This window comes from Hyaena hyaena, unplaced genomic scaffold (genome assembly GCF_003009895.1).
Source record: "Hyaena hyaena isolate Hyena2069 unplaced genomic scaffold, ASM300989v1 scaffold_22, whole genome shotgun sequence".
NCBI classification, from domain to species: Eukaryota; Metazoa; Chordata; class Mammalia; order Carnivora; family Hyaenidae; genus Hyaena; species Hyaena hyaena.
Window position 1 is genome coordinate 4671204 of NW_024080654.1, and position 17171 is coordinate 4688374.

Here is a 17171-nt window from a genome sequence, read left to right on the forward strand (position 1 = left end):
TGTCCGTCCGAGCTGATAGGACGTCCTTGACGGCTTTTGTTATAAAATGAGCACAGATTTAGACCAGCGGCGCTCAGGCCCCCGTGCTCCATTCACAAGGGCCGCGAGCGCCAGAGGAACTTAAAACCTTCCCCGGTGAGAATGTGAACGCGCGGCCACTGTGGGAAATGGTCCGAGGGCCCCCCAGCAGTCAGCGGGGGACTGCCGCCCGCCCCCCAGACCGCCCACCCTCCGCGTGACCTAAGAGAGCCGGAAACACGCCCACGCGGAAACCGCGCACACACGTGCAAAGCATATTACGATAAAAGCCAAAAAGTGGAAGCAAAGGCCCAACGAGTTGATGAACGGGTACAAAAGGCAGTGCGCCAGCAGTGGGGGGTCATTCAGCCGCAGAAAGGACTGCGGTTCTGAGCCCCCGAGGCGCAGGTGAGCCTCAAAACCAGGCTCGTGAGGGAAGACAGGCCGGAAAGAACAGGTGTCGTGTGACACCATCCACAGGAGGAGCCCTGGACGGGCAGCTCCAGAGACGGACACAGACAGCGTCACCGGGGCAGGGGCCGGGAATGTTCCATGGCTCTGGGGTTTTCTGGGGGAGGTGATGAAACTGTTCGAAATCATGTAATAGTGATAGTTGCACAATCTCACAAGCGTTGCAGTTGTTTCAGTTGCACTAAAAAACCCCAGATTGTGTGCTTCAATTTTATGAAATTTTATGGTGTATAAATCACATCACAAAAAAATTTTTTTTAATCTTTTTTTAATGTTGTATTTCTTTCTGAAAGAGACAGAGAGGCAGCGTGAGCAGGGGAGGGGCAGAGAGAGAGGGAGACACAGAATCCGAAACAGGCTCCAGGCTCTGAGCTGTCAGCACAGAGCCCGACGCGGGGCTCGAACCCACGAACCGTGAGATCATGCCCTGAGCCGAAGTCGGACGCTTAACTGACTGAGCCCCCCAAGTGCGCCCCCAAAAAATTTAAAAAACCTAGCATTTTGGATGTAAAGCATCTTACTGAACATTCATCTTTTCAGATTTAGGACAGACCCGATTAGGCATTTTATGAAGTCTCCCTGAACCAGATAAGATAAAAAGTGAGACCTCAAGTAAATCATGGATGTACACGAATGTAGGAACTTCTCTGCCCGTGGATCCCTCGTGTGTACCGCACCTTTATTTTATTACACACTTAGGGCTTTTGTTCACACCGATGGAAAGAACATTTTCCTGGGAAAGAGGTTTTAACCAGTGACTTCTAAGCCAGTATCAGCTAAAGGCAAAGAAATTATATGTTTATTTTACGTAAGAGAGAACTGCAATAGATTTATAACGTGAAAAGTCCATCCTTTTACTTATTCGGCCAATAGAGGAAAAATTGCTCAGGACAGTTGCCCAAAGACAGAATGATCTGGCCCCGTGACCTGGTGCTAGAGAAGGCAGCCATACACTGCTGCTGATACAGAAGGTTCTGACTCATAATTGCTTTGTGACACGGGAGCTTTGCAGCCGAAAAGGTTTCCAGAGCACCTCTGTGCTCCACACCTTGAGATTTCTCGGGAAAACATAGTGTTGTCCAACTAGAAATCATAGGGGCTGTGGTTTATCCCAGTTTAAGAATGCTGCCGTCTCCAAACCAGGGCACGCAAACGCGTATGTAGTGAGATTTGCAAACGTTTAGGATCTCCAGTTGTTTATAAAACGATCGAGTATTTCCTAGAAGCCGAATGGGTCCCATTTTGTGTCCTGGGACAACATCCGACATCTTCCAAGGGCACAGGCTCCCCCCCCCCACCATGTGACGCACAAGCCCACAGCGTTTTTGTTCAGATGCCTGTGGCATCGTGTTTGCTGCCTTGCATTTAATCCTGTGTTTATGTGTGTGGCGGCCCCACTAGGGGAGAAATGCCCGGATGGCTATTTGCTTTTCCACACTTGTGCTGCGGGGGGCGGGGGGGGGGGGCGTTTGAAGTAAGGGAGTCAGTCAGTAAATAAGTTCATCCGTCCATCCATTTGCCCAGCACTTATGTACTGAGTGCTGCCTGTGTGCAACACACCCTCCCGGACCTTGGAAGAATGTTGCCCTTTTCTGCTAAGACCTAAATCAATAAATCAAGTGTCTGTGGAATTTTTCAGGAGAACAGTCCGTTTAATTAGACCAACGCTGGAAGTTCTCATAGTCTTGCAAACAGCACAGGCAGGACTTGCCAAAACCTAGCTCATCGCACGTATTAGCATCCTGGCCGGTTAACCTGCTCCTTTCTCCTCACTGAAAGACCTACATGCCTTTTGCGACATCAAATGCGATGTCCCTGCGAGAAGCTTGTCTCTCAAGTGTGATTTTTTTTCCCCAACCTTAACTCCAGCCTGGGAGAGGGGCTGTCACAAAGCCTTCTTGGTCTTTCTCAGGATCGGATGAGCACACACTTCCATCCTTTGTCGGTGGAGGCTTAGCACCTGCTTGGATTCTAACTAACGGAGCCAAGACGTAGCAGCCTTGCATCTGCCTTAGGTCGCTGCTTCTCAAAGGTTCACGAGTACGTGAATCCCTGGGAGTTCGTTAAAACACAAATTCCTGTTCAGGGCCCCAAGGTGGGGCCCAAAGTTGTGCATTCTTTTAAGTTTATTTACCCGAGAGAGAGACAGAGAGAGAGCATAAGTGGGGGCGGGGCAGAGGAAGAGGGAGAGAGAGAACCCCAAGCAGGCTCCATGCCGTCAGCGCAGAGCCGTGCGCGAGGCTCGGACTCACAAACCATGAGATGGTTTGGATCAGGAGTCGGACCCATAACCCAGTGAGCCCCCAGGCGCCCCGAGGTTCTGCATTTTAACGAGCTCCCAGGAGAGCCCGAGGCCGCTCATCCACGGACCAGACTTCCAGGAGCGAGGTTTCCTCCGTGCAGCCACGTATGGCTGCTCCCCTTACGTTTTAATTATTTGAACTGTAAGAGTCAATCTGAGTCCCACTGGCCACATTCAGGCTCCCGAGCCGTGTCGGCTGAAACTCGTCACCTTCCCAGGCGTCCCTGACAGTGCGAAGGAGGCAGACGTTGTGCGTTTGTCCCCGCAGGGCGCCCCTGGCAACGTCGGACCTCCCGGGCCCAAAGGGGTGAAGGGCGATTCTCGGGCCGTCACCACCAAAGGTCAGTCTCCAGGGGCCGGCGGTCCCCAGCCCCGCGGTGCTTCTCTGGCGGCACTGGGGTGAGTAGTCACACCGCGAATCCCTCCCCAGGTGAGAGGGGACAGCCAGGTGTCCCCGGCGTGCCTGGTCTGAAAGGTGACGACGGTGTCCCAGGGCGCGACGGGCTGGATGGATTCCCAGGCCTCCCAGGCCCCCCTGTGAGTACCTCGAGCGAGGGGCTGGCGCCGCCCCGTCCTGAGTCCACCCAGCGCATGCGGCCCCACGAGCACAGTCCTGTCCGTCAGGAAGCAGGGACTTAGGTCAGAAGCCAGGGCCAGAGGGACGTTCAAGCACCAACCAGTCAACAGATGCTCCTCCTGGCAGAACACAGAAGGGAGGCTGGGTGATGGCCGCTCCCTCCTCCAGGCTGTCCCCGCGGGTGTCCCTTGGCTGGGAGACAGCTGTCCCCTGCCTGTGCTGTGGGATCATCTTCCCTCCGGGCACATCTGTCTCTGTGTCCACCTCTCCCCTCGATCGCTCTCACAGACCCTGTGCCAGAGCAGCCGCACCCCCAGGCAGGGGCGTCAGGGCTCTGGCCGGCGGGGGGCACAGTCCCACCCACGACACTTCCCTCCCAGAGCCTCACGCCGCCGTTCCCTGTAGCGGCTCGTCCACCTCCTCCCAAAAGCCAGGCCCCCCTTTGCACAACACGGTCATTTCTAGAGGGCACCGGTGCGCTCTCGGTGCACTCTCCATGCGCCCTCTGCAAACATCTGGATTATCCGTAATCTGGTGTTGCCTTTTTAGTTACAACCCTGAAAAACGTTTTCAAAAAGAAGCTGTGCAGCCAGCTGTCAGCAGGCTGCCACCCCCAGCCGCGCCTCAGATGGGAAATGCAGAGGGGCCGCCACCGTCAGCGCTGAGTGCGGGTCCGGCCTGGGGTCCGGGGGTCCCCGCTGGCCGGGGAACCTCGGGGGGCGGGGAGCCTCGGGGAGGCAGCCTCTGCTGCTGGCCAGGGGAGCATCCCAGCCTCACCCTCGGGGGGGCGGACGGGCTGGGGCTCGCAGCATGGCTGGGACTTTCACCAGCGCATCCAGACACACTCAGCACGCAGCCGGCTGCGTGTTTGACGCTGACCCTGACCCTGACCCTGCTGACAGCCACCCTCTGACCCCGTGCCCACAGCCCCCTTTTATCTCTCCATTGCCTTCCGCCTTCCGCACCCGCTGAGCAGGTTCATCCATAGGGAGCACCCTGCATTTCTTTTTTAATGTTTGTTTATTTTTGAGAGAGAGACAGAGTAAAAGTGGGGGAGGGGCAGAGAGAGAGGGAGACACAGAATACAAAGCAGCTCCAGGCTCCGAGCCGTCAGCACAGAGCCCGACATGGGACTCGAACCCACAAACCGCAAGATCATGACCTGAGCCAGTGTCGGCCACTCAACCAGCTGGGCCCCCCAGGGGCCCCCAAGCCCCCCAGGCACCCCTGCACTCTGCTTTTTTGATCCTGTCTCACGTCCGTACTTCCAGTGAGCATTCTGCTCCTTCTGGCCCAAACCAGGCTTCCTGTCCTTGAACGACGTCTCACCCTGTGGGTAGTGGGTACATCCACAGGCCCGGTCATAACAGTGACAGCGGTCTGTCCCCACCCCCCTGAATCTGGACTTGTGCCTAAAGCTCCGTCGGGATTCTTCCCGTGAATGCAGGTCCCGGGGAGGGGGGGGGGAGTAGGGGCGAGAGGCATGGGAAGAGGAGACGGACACTCAGAGTCGTGTGTCCCCGGGGACCGTCTCCCATGGTGTCCCTTGTGCACAAAACCTGCCCCTGTCCCCGAGCCTGGTCAGAGCGTGACTGGAGGCGCCTGCGAGTCCCCACCGTCCTCGGCTCTGTGTCCCCCGCACGGAGCTCGGGGCAGCGGGAGGGAGACCTGGATGGGGCGGCCGCACAGGTTTCCACGTGTTTTGAGAGACGACCCGAACTTCCACACAGGGTGACGGCATCAAAGGCCCCCTGGGGGAGGCCGGTTACCCCGGAGCACCGGGCACGAAGGGCGCCCCGGGAGACAGGGGCCCCCCGGGACTGGGCCTGCCCGGCCCCAAGGGCGAGCGTGGCTTCCCCGGAGATGCAGGACGACCTGGGCCGCCAGGCTTCCCTGGGCCCGCCGGCCCCCCGGGCCCCCCCGGACAGACAGGTACGGAGGGGCCTCTCCCGTGTGGTTCTGTCGTGGGGCACGCGCCTCCTGCTCGGTGGATAAGTCCCCCTGGGCGCCACGCGGCGGTCCGTGTTGCACCATCAGCCGTGGGCACCCGCAGACCGACCATGGGGCTTTCCGGGCCTTGCCACGCTCAGGGCACCCCGGGTGGGCCTGCCCCTCCGGCGCCGGGTCGCGGGGGAAGCACAGCAGTCCCGGAGCGCGCCTCTGGATTTCCCCGCCGCCCCCGCCATCCCCTCCCCCCACCGGGCCCCAGCACACCCCCTGGGGTAGGGAGGTAACACTCGGCTGCTGCGGAATCGCCTCACCCCTGCACTGTCTTGCTCCCAGACTGTGACACAGATGTGAAAAGGCCCATCGGAGGTGACGGACAGAAGACCGTGCAGCCAGGTACCGTGAGGGCCCATAACCGGGGACGGGCAAGCGTAGGAGAGCACAGACGCGGAAAGCATCAGGCTACACCGTTGATAAGATGCCCTCACACTTAAATATGCAGATATTCATCTGTGTGTGCGCGTGCGAGGGGTGTGAGCCGGCTGCGTGTGGGAACAGCTGTCAGAAGAGAACCTGGTCTAGTGATGAACGGGCGCTAGAAAGCACGGGGGCCCTGGGTGACCAAGGGACATGCAGGCACCCTGAGCCAAGGCCGCGAGGTGGCCACGTGGAGGGGTTCCATGGGGGGAGGCCCAGCGGGCGCGGAGGGCGCAGTCTCCAGGAAGCGCGAGGAACCGCAGTGGGAGCCAGGACAAGTCCAGGGTGCGAAGGCGGCGCCAGCCTCGGGCAGAGAGACGCGCACAGAGTTCGGGATGCTCGTAGAACGTGTGGAGGCAGCAGGTCCCCGGTGGCCGGTGAAAGTTTGGGTGTGAGCCTGAGGACCAAGTCAGGGTCGGAGAAGTGGCATCGGGACGTGTGGGTCCCCTGCGCGAGGTGGGGGTGGACATGAGGACACGGATCAGGCACGCGTGGGTGCAGGGCAGGGCCGTCAGGGAGCCGGTGGGAGGGCCCCGGGCGTGAGGCTCTGGGGGAGGGGGCTGTGCCCTCCACATACCCGTCCCTTTATTCTGATGGGTGCGCTGGCCCGTGTGTCCCTCGGGGACCCTACTGCGGCAGGGGAGGCCGGGTCCCGGGCGGGCAGACCAGCACGCCTTGGAGAGCTGCTGTGTCTCCGGTGAAGGCCACAGGACCCCCACGTGATGCCACCACCCTGGGCCACGCCGCCCAGAAGTGGCCACAGCCCAGGTTTCATTTCTCAAAGCAGCCCGAGCGCGGCTAATTCTGAAACTATCCGAAGTCACAAAGCGGAAGTCACAGAATTCCTTTCGAAACTGCAGGCTGTCCGCGTGCCCGCATGAACACATCCAGACACAAGAAAGGCAGTCGCGTTGACGACTAGGATGGACCCAGAGCAGCTCGGTTGTGCCCAGGCCTCGTCCTAAATGCGGGGATGAAACACGGCCAGCCCGGTGCCGGCTTTCCTGGACGGGCTTGACTTCGTTGGTGTCTATGCTAATACCCTGGTTCATCACACAGTGAAATTAAACCTTCCTTTACATTAGAATCAAGATTAATTAAGTCATTAGATTCCTCTGATCACAAAACGGTAGCCGGTTTTCAGGGCTGGTGCTTCTGACCTGGCAGCGCCCAAAGCCGTGAGAGTCGGTGTCGGGTCGCCCCAGCTCACCTTCTCCTGTCTCTTCCCAGATTGCATCGGAGGGCCCAAGGGATCGCCAGGCCTGCGGGGACCCCCAGGGCCCACAGGTAAACTGCGGCTGCCTTCCGCCCCCCCCGCCCCCCCCCCGCCGCGTGCTCATCATCCTTCTGACCCCTTTGCTCATCTGCTGCCTGCACCCTCCCCACCTCTGGACCTTGCCGCGTTCCGCAACCTTGGCACATGACCGTGAACCTCGGTCCCCTGCGTAGGGAGGCAGCCTTTTCCTCTTCACCGTGGAAAATGCATGTGGTGACTGACACCTAGTTGAACCCCAGGCTAGAAGAGCAAATTCTTGCCGCACAGAACCCAGCCCCCAACATGGCATCCGCCTCGGTGGGCACCAGAGTAGCAGACTGGCACGCCACGTCCAGACTGGAAAGGAGGCTGGCTCAGCATGCCACTTTGACCCCTGAGAGTCCCAGCCTTTGTGTCATGAACCTCTGGGGAGGGATTGTTAGTTGTGGGTTTGGACGGAGGGGGACGGAAACTAACAAGGCCAGCAGCACATCTCCACAGCCCGTGTGGCTGCTGGCATGGACCCATCACCCAACCAAGCCCCACGTGACTTGAGCAAGGTTCCCGGTGGCAGAGCCCAGTGCGTGGAGCCGTCCACGCGCCCACTGGCGATGTGGCTTTTCAGATAACGGGCGGGGTCTGGGCAGCCCCACCTGCGGGTGGCGCCCAGATGTCTGTGTCCATCAGCCCAGGACGGAGCAGTTGGGGGGCCCCGGGCGGCTCCTCCTCTGGCTGCCGCAGGGCAGGGGCGAGCGCCCCAATCACTCAGTAATGAGAGGGGGATCTCTATCGGGACAGCGGCTGCAGAGCTGGCACCCCCAGTGAACCCACGGGCCTCCCGCCCACCGCCTCGCCAGCCCCTGCCCTGCACGCTACCTCGCACACGGGAGGGAGGAGGCAGCTGTTCTCACCGCTGTTTCCAGAGAATCCCCATGCCCGGCGCCCCCACTGCCGGCCGTTGGCCGATGTGCTGCCTGTGGCTTCCGAGAGCCTCCGACGAAGGGACTCTCTGAGCCTCGGACCAGACACAGAGAGACGCCTGGAAAAAATCTCTCGTTTGCTTCCCATAGGAAAAGGTTCAGATCAGAGGCGGCCAGGAGCGAAGAATTAGTTCATTTATTTGGTCTGAGGTTCCATCTGGTTTTCAGTGTAGACTATTCGTTACAAGGAGTGTAAGTCAACGCTTCTCAGATCCGGATAGATTGGCTCTGGGGGCAGCAAACTCAAAGGAAGACTTACTAGGAGTGATTTCTGGTAGGACATTGACCGATACAGCCGCCGCAGTCCGTGGAGCTTGCAGGGGTGTGGCCAGATGTCAGAAGGGCCGTTTCAGGGGCGCCTGGGGGGCTCAGGCGGTTAAGCATCCGACTCTTGATTTCAGCTCAGGTGGTGATCTCGCAGTTCGTGGGATCAAACCCTGAGTCAGGCTCTGTGCTGACAGCACGGAGCCTGCTTGGGATTCTCTCTCTCTCTCTCTCTCTCTCTCTCTCCCTCTCCCTCTCCCTCCCTCTCCCTCCTCTGCTTGCACTGTCGCTCTCTCTTTCAAAATAAACTTTTAAAAAAAGTGGCACTTTAGGTTGACATTCCCCATCCTCGCCGTCTCCTCGCGTCATAAGCACCACCCTACGTCAGGTGCTGACCCTGACCGCCTCCCCCGTTCCCGGCGGGGGTTTGCTCATGGGGCTCTGACCTGTGTCTGTTCCTCGGCCTCCTTAGGCGCCAAGGGCCTCCAAGGGATACTGGGACCCTCGGGAGCTGACGGAGCACCAGGGCTCAAGGGTCTCCCAGGCGACCCAGGTCGTGAAGGATTCCCAGGACCCCCAGGTAAGGGAGAGTCAGACCCCCACGCGACCCCTCAGGTTCGGGAGGTGACCGTGCGTGACGTGGGTGCCCCAGCTTTGTCTTCAGACACTGAGAAACTTCCAGCACGTGCTCGGTGACCACTGTGTCCTTGCGGTTGGGAAATTAAGTTCTTGATGCTTCCGTCACCACTGTCGCGCTGGAGTTTTGCGTGAGGTCCCTGCAGCCTGGAGGACGGAGGAGACAGGTGTGCAGGGCCATGCCCTCTGGTGGGTGTTAAACCTGCCGTGGGCGACGTAACACCCCCTCCTCTGGGACCGTCGCTGAAGGCACAGAGCCCTCGAGTCATCAATTCCAACCCGCTGATCACGCACCAGATGCCGCACAAAGGACACCTGTGTCCACCTTTCACGACCTGCCTGCTCGCTCCTCAGTGGGTGCTTGTCTGAGCGAACGGTTCCCTCGACCCTTGACGCGTCTGAGAGTTAGGGAAGCCGTGGAGGCTGAGGGAGCGTGAGGGCGGAGGGCAGAGAGCGTGTTGCCAGTGATGGACTTCGGGGAGACGTGTCTACATACCCGCCAACCCGGTCCCGTGTCCCCACGCACAGGTGCCCCACGCAGTTAGGCTGCGGCGGTGTGAGTGCGCCCAGCTGTGTTACCTGGTGTGCGGAGGCACACGGTTTGGGAATCGTGTTGTTGAAACAGGGAGTGTAGAAGCCACTTTGGCCCAAGGTCCCGGTCAGGAGCCCCTCCAGCCTCTACTGAAATCGTCGGGAGGAACGAAATCTGCCTCCAGCAAGTTCTAGTTGCTTCTCCCTCGTGTGGATTGCTCTACTTCCACACAACCGCCCCCCACACAGCGGGAGACAGAGGCCACGCGTCCCCTTACAGGCCACACGAACAGCGTGCAGACCGTCTCTTCCTCACGTGCCCTCCGTGCCCTCCACTCTCGGGATGGTCCACATTCCCTACGAACCAGGCTCCGGAAAACTAAACGGAACAGTCCGGACGCCTGGACGATCGCACAGCCAGGCACCGTGGTATCCGTAGGGTTAGACCCTCAGCAAAGACTGCACGAGTTGTGCCCCTTCCCTGTGTCACACTCTGGATGCTTTAACCCAGTCGGGGTCCATCCTGGTAGGCTTCCCCCCGGGCTCAGCGCTGCAGCCCACGGGGCCGCAGAGAGCGTGCGCCCCGGACCTTTCGCACCGCGTGTCTCCCCGTGTCCTGGAGCACCAGGAGGCGTGCTCCCTGCGTGTCCCGGGGCTGCTGGGAACCTGCGCTGGTGACACACACAGGAGAGTGCCCGTGCCCGCGCCGCGGAGGGCCCGCCAGCGTCGCTCTCTGCCCTACGGGGAGCGCCCAGGCCCTGGGGAGTTAACGCACGGTCGCGCCGGTCAGGTCACACATACCAAAGCCAAGTGTGAATTTCTTGAGAGGACAGTAATCTGTTACCACCTGCTTGCCCTGCGTGGCCAGGGCAGCCGGTCATCCGCTGGGTGCCGGCCAGGCGGGCGTGACCCTGTCTGGAGTGCGCTGCGGCGGCAGGGACGGCGGTCACCCCCAGACGCGGGGAGGGGGCGGTGTTAGGAAGCCTGTCCGCACTGAAATGTGAGCCCGTAGGTGAACGGGGAGATGGGGGTAGAACGAGGAAAGGGGCGAGGACCTGGCGTGCTCTGAGCGTGTGTCACCCTCTACGACACGGAATGTGCCACGTGCCGAGGAGCCAGAAATGCCCGGCTTCGAGGGCTGCACAACACAGGGCCCACTCGAGGTGTAAGACCCACGAGCCCACTGTTGGAGTCCACGGTTCCCGCGCACGGCTTTTAACATCTCCGCAAAAGCCGCGTCTCTCCTTTCTGTGACTAAATCACATCCCTGAGGTGCTCACATAGGGTCCAGCTCATTAATGCTCCCATGAAGTCCAGATCCGTTGTTCCGTGTTCCAAACACGGCCACAGGGGTGGTGGCCACAGGGCCGTGGCGAGCCTCGTCCTGGGAAAGGCTCGGACCCCACGCCAGGCAGCGCCTTCCTTGCCGGCGCTCCCAGCCACGGCACTGATGACCTCAGAACGCTTTCGTGCTGGACAGACACGTGACTGTCTGCTCTCGGAGTTCAGCCTGAGGCCGCATCAGGGATGCGGGTGCGGGAAAAGGAAGTGGTCCGGGACGGGCAGCAGCACGTGACAGCCACCTGCCCCCATCCAGACGTGGACAGTTGGCCGTGAAAACCGCAGGGCGATTGGCCAACGGGCTGATGGCCAGCGACTTGTGACCGGGGCGGCAGAGCTCGGGGCCGGGGGAGCTGGTCGTTCTCACCCTGGGTCTCTGTCCCCACTGCACACGTGACTGGAAGGCCCACAGAACCCCTGTTCTTTAGGGATTGTTTGCACATCCGGGGAGCCCGTGAAACAGGAAGACTCATGTCCAAGAAGCAGGCGGCTCCAAAAGCTTCTCCACGTTAGCTGGGTGGTGGCGCCGGGGGCCGGATGGTGGAGGGGCGCAGTGCTGGGGCCCCAAGGGGGGTGACAGGCCGGGCTGGAGCGGCGTCCGCGGCCCCCGCGCCTCTCTCGGGCCGTCGCAGCGCTGACCTGTGGGTGTGGAACCGCTGTGTCTCCCTCCAGGGTTTGTAGGGCCCCGAGGATCCAAAGGTGTGGCAGGCCTTCGCGGCCCGGACGGACACCCCGGTCCCACTGGTCTGCCCGGGCCCGTCGGGCCCCCAGGGGACAGGGGCCTCCCTGGAGAAGTGCTGGGAGCCCAGCCCGGGCCCCGGGGAGATGCAGGGCTACCCGGACACCGCGGGCTCAAAGGCCCTCCAGGAGAGAGAGGCCCACCCGGATTCAGGGGTAAGTCCCGGGTGTGGGGGCGGGGGGGGGGGCACACCTGGCTCCCAACTGCGGGTCCGACATCCCTCCTGGGGCTTTGATGATAAGTCACCGCACGTGGTTCCTTCCCCACACTCAGCACCGGCTTCCTCTAGAAGGGTAGGGACGGTCATCGGCACACTGTGACTCACCCTCACAGCCAGGACACGATGGCCATTGGACGCTCGCGGGCGCAGATTCATGGTCCGCGTCCTCTGCTCTCCAGCTGGGCGTGCATGGGGGGCGGGGGGCTGGCTGGCGCGTTCAGCAGTCGTTGGTGAGAAGAGAGGGCCGAGCTTGGAAAGAGGGCGAGGTGGAAGATAGAAGGAGCTGGGACGCACTTGAACTGGTTGGTGTGAAAATGGACTGGTGTGAAACATTGTTTATTAATTTTTTTTTAAATGTTTTTAATGTTTCTTTTTGAGACAGAAAGAGATAGAGCACGAGGGCGGGAGGGGGAGGGAGGGGCAGAGAGAGAGGGAGACACAGAATCCGAAGCAGCTCCAGGCTCCGAGCCGTCAGCACAGAGCCCGACGCGGGGCTCGAACCCACGAACTGCGAGATCGTGACCTGAGCCGGAGTCGGACACTCAGCTGACTGAGCCCCCAGGCGCCCCTCATGTAAAACACCTTAATGTTCCCAACATCATCAGTGCACGTTAGCAAAGTGGAAAGACTTCCGGGTGAGGAGTGAAGGAGCGAAGGCGTGGCTCGGTGCTGTGGCTCGGTGCCTGGTCTGTGCAGAGCTGGACAAGGGTGGCAGACACGCCCGCCCCCCACCGTCCCCGACGAGTCTCACTGAGGAGCAAGCACTCACGCTGGGTGCGCCGCGCACGGCAGACACCCAACCAGCGGTGTCCCGACCAGACACCAAGATGCAGGCAGACCCGTGACTTTACGTATCCGCCACCCGTCCGCTCCCAGGCGCGGGCAGAGGAGGGCTTCCTAGGTTGGGCCGACGAGCACTGTGAGGTGGCGGGCACGGTCCCCCCACCGGTATTCACCGGACCAGTGCCGCCAAGTCCAAGAAAGGTGAAAATACCTGAATGGAAGGAAGCCAGGGGAATTAGGACTAAAAACAGACTAGAAGAAAATAGATGCTCACATGACCACTGGGGAGGGCAGGGTATTCTAAACATAAAAGCCAGAGAAGAAACTTCCCCTATGCATGCACACATGTGCACATACACACACGGGTGCACATACACACTGCATGCACATGTGCACATACACAGTGCACATACATGCACACGTTCACATACCCGTGCATGCGTGCACATACACAGTGCACATACATGCACACGTTCACATACCCGTGCATGCGTGCACATACACACTGCACGCACGTGCACATACACACACGTGCACATACACATGCACATGTGCACATACACAGTGCACATACATGCACACGTTCACATACACGTGCATGTGTCCACATACACAGTGCACACACGTGCACAGACACACTGCACACACATGCACATGTGCACAGACACACTGCACACACATGCACACTGCACACATGTGCACATACACGCACATATACACACTGCACATACGTGCACAGACACGTGGGCACATGCGTGCACACATGTGCACTGCATGCGCATACACACATGCAAATGTGTACACACACGTGCACGCACATCGCATCAAATTTCCATGCGAATGCTAATCATGTCAAAAACAATGAAAACTTGGGCAGCCAAGTAAACTTTACAGTAGCTATGAAGGAAGATTAGCAAATGTATATGAGGAATACTAAAAATCTATAATAAAAATATCAAAATCCCCAAAGGAAAATAGTAGCAAAGAACAAACATTTCATTAAGAAGCGAAATCTAGGAGAAAGAAATGTCGCTCGCGGCACCGAGCAGGGAGATGGGGACATGGCGTGCTTCCTCCACCTTGCCTGCCAGGCTTGCGCCTGCCCCGCGCCTCCCTGCCCCGAGCCAGCCCCGCAGGACAGGCCGCGGCAGATGCCGGGGAGCCGTGCGCGGTGCGTGTGGAAGGCAGGTCCTCCGGCCCACAGAGCCCATGTCTAGGACTCGTTCCCGAAGAAATGCCCGCCTCTGCGCAGCGAAACGGCTTCCGCACAGCACTGCGTCCACACAGCATGGTCCTACTAACACTACTACAGCCATGCAAAATGCAAAGGGTGTTTGCAGGGGGGGGGGCGCCTGGGGGCTCAGCCGGTTGAGCTCCGACTCTTCGTTTCGGCTCAGGTCATGATCTCACAGTTCGTGAGTTCGAGCCCCGCGTCAGCTCCTCGATGACGGCACGGAGCCCGCCTGGGATTCTTCTCTCCCTCTGCCCTTCCCCCACACGCTCGTGCTCTCTCTGAAAAGAAACTGAAAAAATATACGTAAAGAATGTTTTTTAATGTGGCAAAATGCTCAAACTGTTATGTCAACTGGAATAAAAAGCCAAAACCTGAGCTGCGGGCGAGGGGCGGGGTCTGCAGGCCCCCGTCCCCGGAGCGTTTGTGTGGCTAGAGGCAGAGGTCGCACAGCCAGGTGTCAGAGGTGGCCCCTGGGGACAGCCCGCGCCGCCGAAATCTGACCTTAATACTTGGTGCGTTTTCCGGGCTGCTCACAGCCTAGGAAGTAAGCATCCTGTTTGCAGGGAACCAGCCTGAGGGGCCGGGGCTGCGCCGTGACCCCTGCGGGGGCCTCAGGGCGCTTGTCTGGTGTCCGCAGGAAGCCAGGGCATGCCGGGGATGCCGGGGCTGAAGGGCCAGCCGGGCTTCCCGGGACCCTCGGGCCGGCCAGGCCTGCCCGGGCCACCAGGACAGCACGGCTTCGCAGGAGCTCCCGGCCAGGAGGGGCCCTTGGGGCTGCCAGGCGCCCCAGGCCGCGAAGGTACGGATCCCCTGTCCCGTGGAGGGTGGGGCGTGACCTCACTGGTACCGACAAGTGAACTAGCCCCCACCTCCCCCAGGGAGTTCTCAAACTGGGCCCCAAGGAACCCCCCTCCCCGCCCTGCCCCAGAGGTACAGAGGACTCAGAAAATACCCACCCGGGGCAGCCGCCACTTGTCCGCATGGCCGTCCCCCCGTGTGTAGGTCCTGGTCTCTTAGGACACGGGTCACACCTGATGAGGACCCATGTCAGTTTCATTAAAGGCACCATCTTCAGATGCACTCACACGCCCCTAAGTGGGGGTTAGGGTTTCAACATACGAACTGGTGGGGGGGGGGGCAGGGGAGACAGAGTTCCGCCGGTGACCCGTTCCAGGGACAGGACACGCCTTCCACCGAGAGACCCGCTCGCTTCGCACCTGCTGCGTGTCGGGGTCGGGCTAAGATGTCACTTAGGGGAAACACAAAATTTCCACTGCAGGATGGCGGCTCTGCTCTGAGGAGGGGAAATCACGTGCTTTCTGAAAGGGACAGAAATGGGGAGGAAGAGCAGGAACTTCCCTGGGGGGGTGGGGCAGGAAGCCCGGAGGGGAGGCCAGAGGCCACCCCCAGGCCCCCTCAGAGAGACCACCTGGCCCTCACCTGGAGGCTGGAAGGTCCTGGGGGCGGGGGCGGGGGCGCTGTCCAGGGAGAGGGGTCTGGGAAGCATTTAGCTCTTCCACGTTTGTTCATGTTCTTCTACTTTCCTTCCTCCCCTGACTTTCAGGTCTGCCTGGGGACAGAGGGGACCCAGGCGACACAGGCGTCCCCGGCCCTGTGGGCATGAAGGGTCTCTCTGGCGACAGAGGTGACCCTGGCTTGTTGGGTGAGAGAGGTCCCCCAGGAGGTCCCGGGTACAAAGGAATGAGCGGCATCCCAGGGGCCCCCGGCCCCAAAGGTAAGACTCGGCAGGCGGGGGGCTCCCCCGGGGGGGCCACGGGGTGACCGGGACTCAGGACGGCTGCAGGAGAGGCCAGCCCCCCTCTCGGCCCCCGGGAGGCCTCCTGCCTGGGAAAGCCGGCCGGCGCTGCCAGCCTGGGTGTGACGGACATGCCCCCAGTGCCGCGTCCTAGATCCCCAAGAGCGAGGGAGCGGGACTTGGGGTCTGCATGGGAGATTCGCGGGGAGGCCCCTCCGGAGGCCGGCTGCACGGCCCGAGGCCGCATGGCTGACACAAACCCGAAACCAAGGCAAGCGCTTGGCCACCAGGGTGGGTGTATTTACACCCACCAAGGCCACTTTCCTAGGAGGGGAGCCCCGGCCCGTGACCGTGGGGCCACACAGTGACGTCAGCCCCGCGGTCCTGTGCGGGTTCCCAGGCCGGGGTGTTCGCATCCTGCTGTCCCGTCTCCCGCGGCCCGTGGGCCTACTCGCCGCGTCTCTCTCATGTGACCGCGTATATCTGCCTGATGCCTTGTCCCCAGGAACAGTCGGTGGGCGAGCTCACCAGCCCCTAAGGGATGGGGCCCCGGGAATCCCTGGTCGAGGTCAGGAGCCCCCCTCTCCGGGCCACTCCGCAGGAACGTCACCTGCGAGCAAGACGGAAATATGCCGTGTTAACCCCGGCCTAACCCTGCACTTCCCTCGTTCCCTCTGAAGGCGGCAGAGGCTCGCCCGGGATGGATGGTTTCCAAGGCATGGTGGGGCTCAAGGGAAGAGCCGGGCTTCCGGGAAGCAAGGGAGAGGCCGGATTTTTTGGAATTCCAGGACTGAAGGGTCTGGCTGGCGAGCCTGGTGTGAAAGGTATGTCCGCCTCTCTTAACGTCGTTCTCACAGGGTTGGGGCGCGCTTCCAGGAGCCCAAAGCTGCGCACAATTAGGAAAGAAGGAAACCAGGGTGCCTGGGTGGCTCGGCTGAGCGTCCGACTTCGGCTCAGGGCATGATCTCAGATCTGTGGGCTCGAGGCCCGCGTCGGGCTCTGTGCTGACAGCTCGGAGCTTGGAGCTGCTTCGGATTCTGTGTCTCCCTCCCTCTCTGCCCCTCCCCTGCTTGTACTCTGTTTCTCTCTGTTTCTCTCTCTCAAAACTAAACAAACATTTAAAAAAAGAAAAAAGAAAGGAAAAGAAGGAAAGTAACAAAGACCAGAGGCTTTATTCCTGCCTCAACCCAGCAGCAGTATCATCAGAGAAGCTTCTTTGCTGGAATTCAACAGAAGTTTTTACTGAGCTGTAATTGCAAACATCATGAGTTTCAGCTGCAAGGCATCATGGTTACTCGTATATGCTGGGGAATGGTCACCACGTACGCCTAGTTAACATCTGTCACCACACACGGTCACAGAACTTTTTCTTACAATGAGAATTGTCCAGATCTAGGATCTCAGTGACTTTCAGATGCACAGGTCGGTCTGATTAGCCACAGTCGCCATAGGCACATCACGTCCCTGTGGCCTGTTTATTTCACACAAAGGAAACCGTTAAGAACAAAATGGTGGCAGCATCAAGGATATCACCGTGCGTCCTGAGAGACGCCACCCCGCCATGGCTCTCCCGTGGTGAGCGCGGGGCTGGGTGAGTCCGGGTGAAAAGCAGGAGACAGGCTCCGAAGGAGGCGAGCGCC

At 60.1% G+C, this 17171-nt stretch overlaps 1 protein-coding gene across 1 annotated transcript in view; it reads left to right on the forward strand.

Annotated features, from left to right (window-relative positions):
* The window catches only part of COL4A2 (collagen type IV alpha 2 chain), a 167145-nt gene that overhangs the window by 130141 nt on the left and 19833 nt on the right, over positions 1-17171 (forward strand). Inside the window, exons 23-32 of the mRNA XM_039226664.1 lie at positions 3060-3132; positions 3222-3328; positions 5099-5300; positions 5652-5711; positions 7023-7079; positions 8764-8871; positions 11472-11693; positions 14413-14574; positions 15340-15510; positions 16212-16355. Coding sequence (XP_039082595.1) covers positions 3060-3132; positions 3222-3328; positions 5099-5300; positions 5652-5711; positions 7023-7079; positions 8764-8871; positions 11472-11693; positions 14413-14574; positions 15340-15510; positions 16212-16355 — 1306 coding nt within the window. The remainder of the gene's footprint in view (positions 1-3059; positions 3133-3221; positions 3329-5098; positions 5301-5651; positions 5712-7022; positions 7080-8763; positions 8872-11471; positions 11694-14412; positions 14575-15339; positions 15511-16211; positions 16356-17171) is intronic.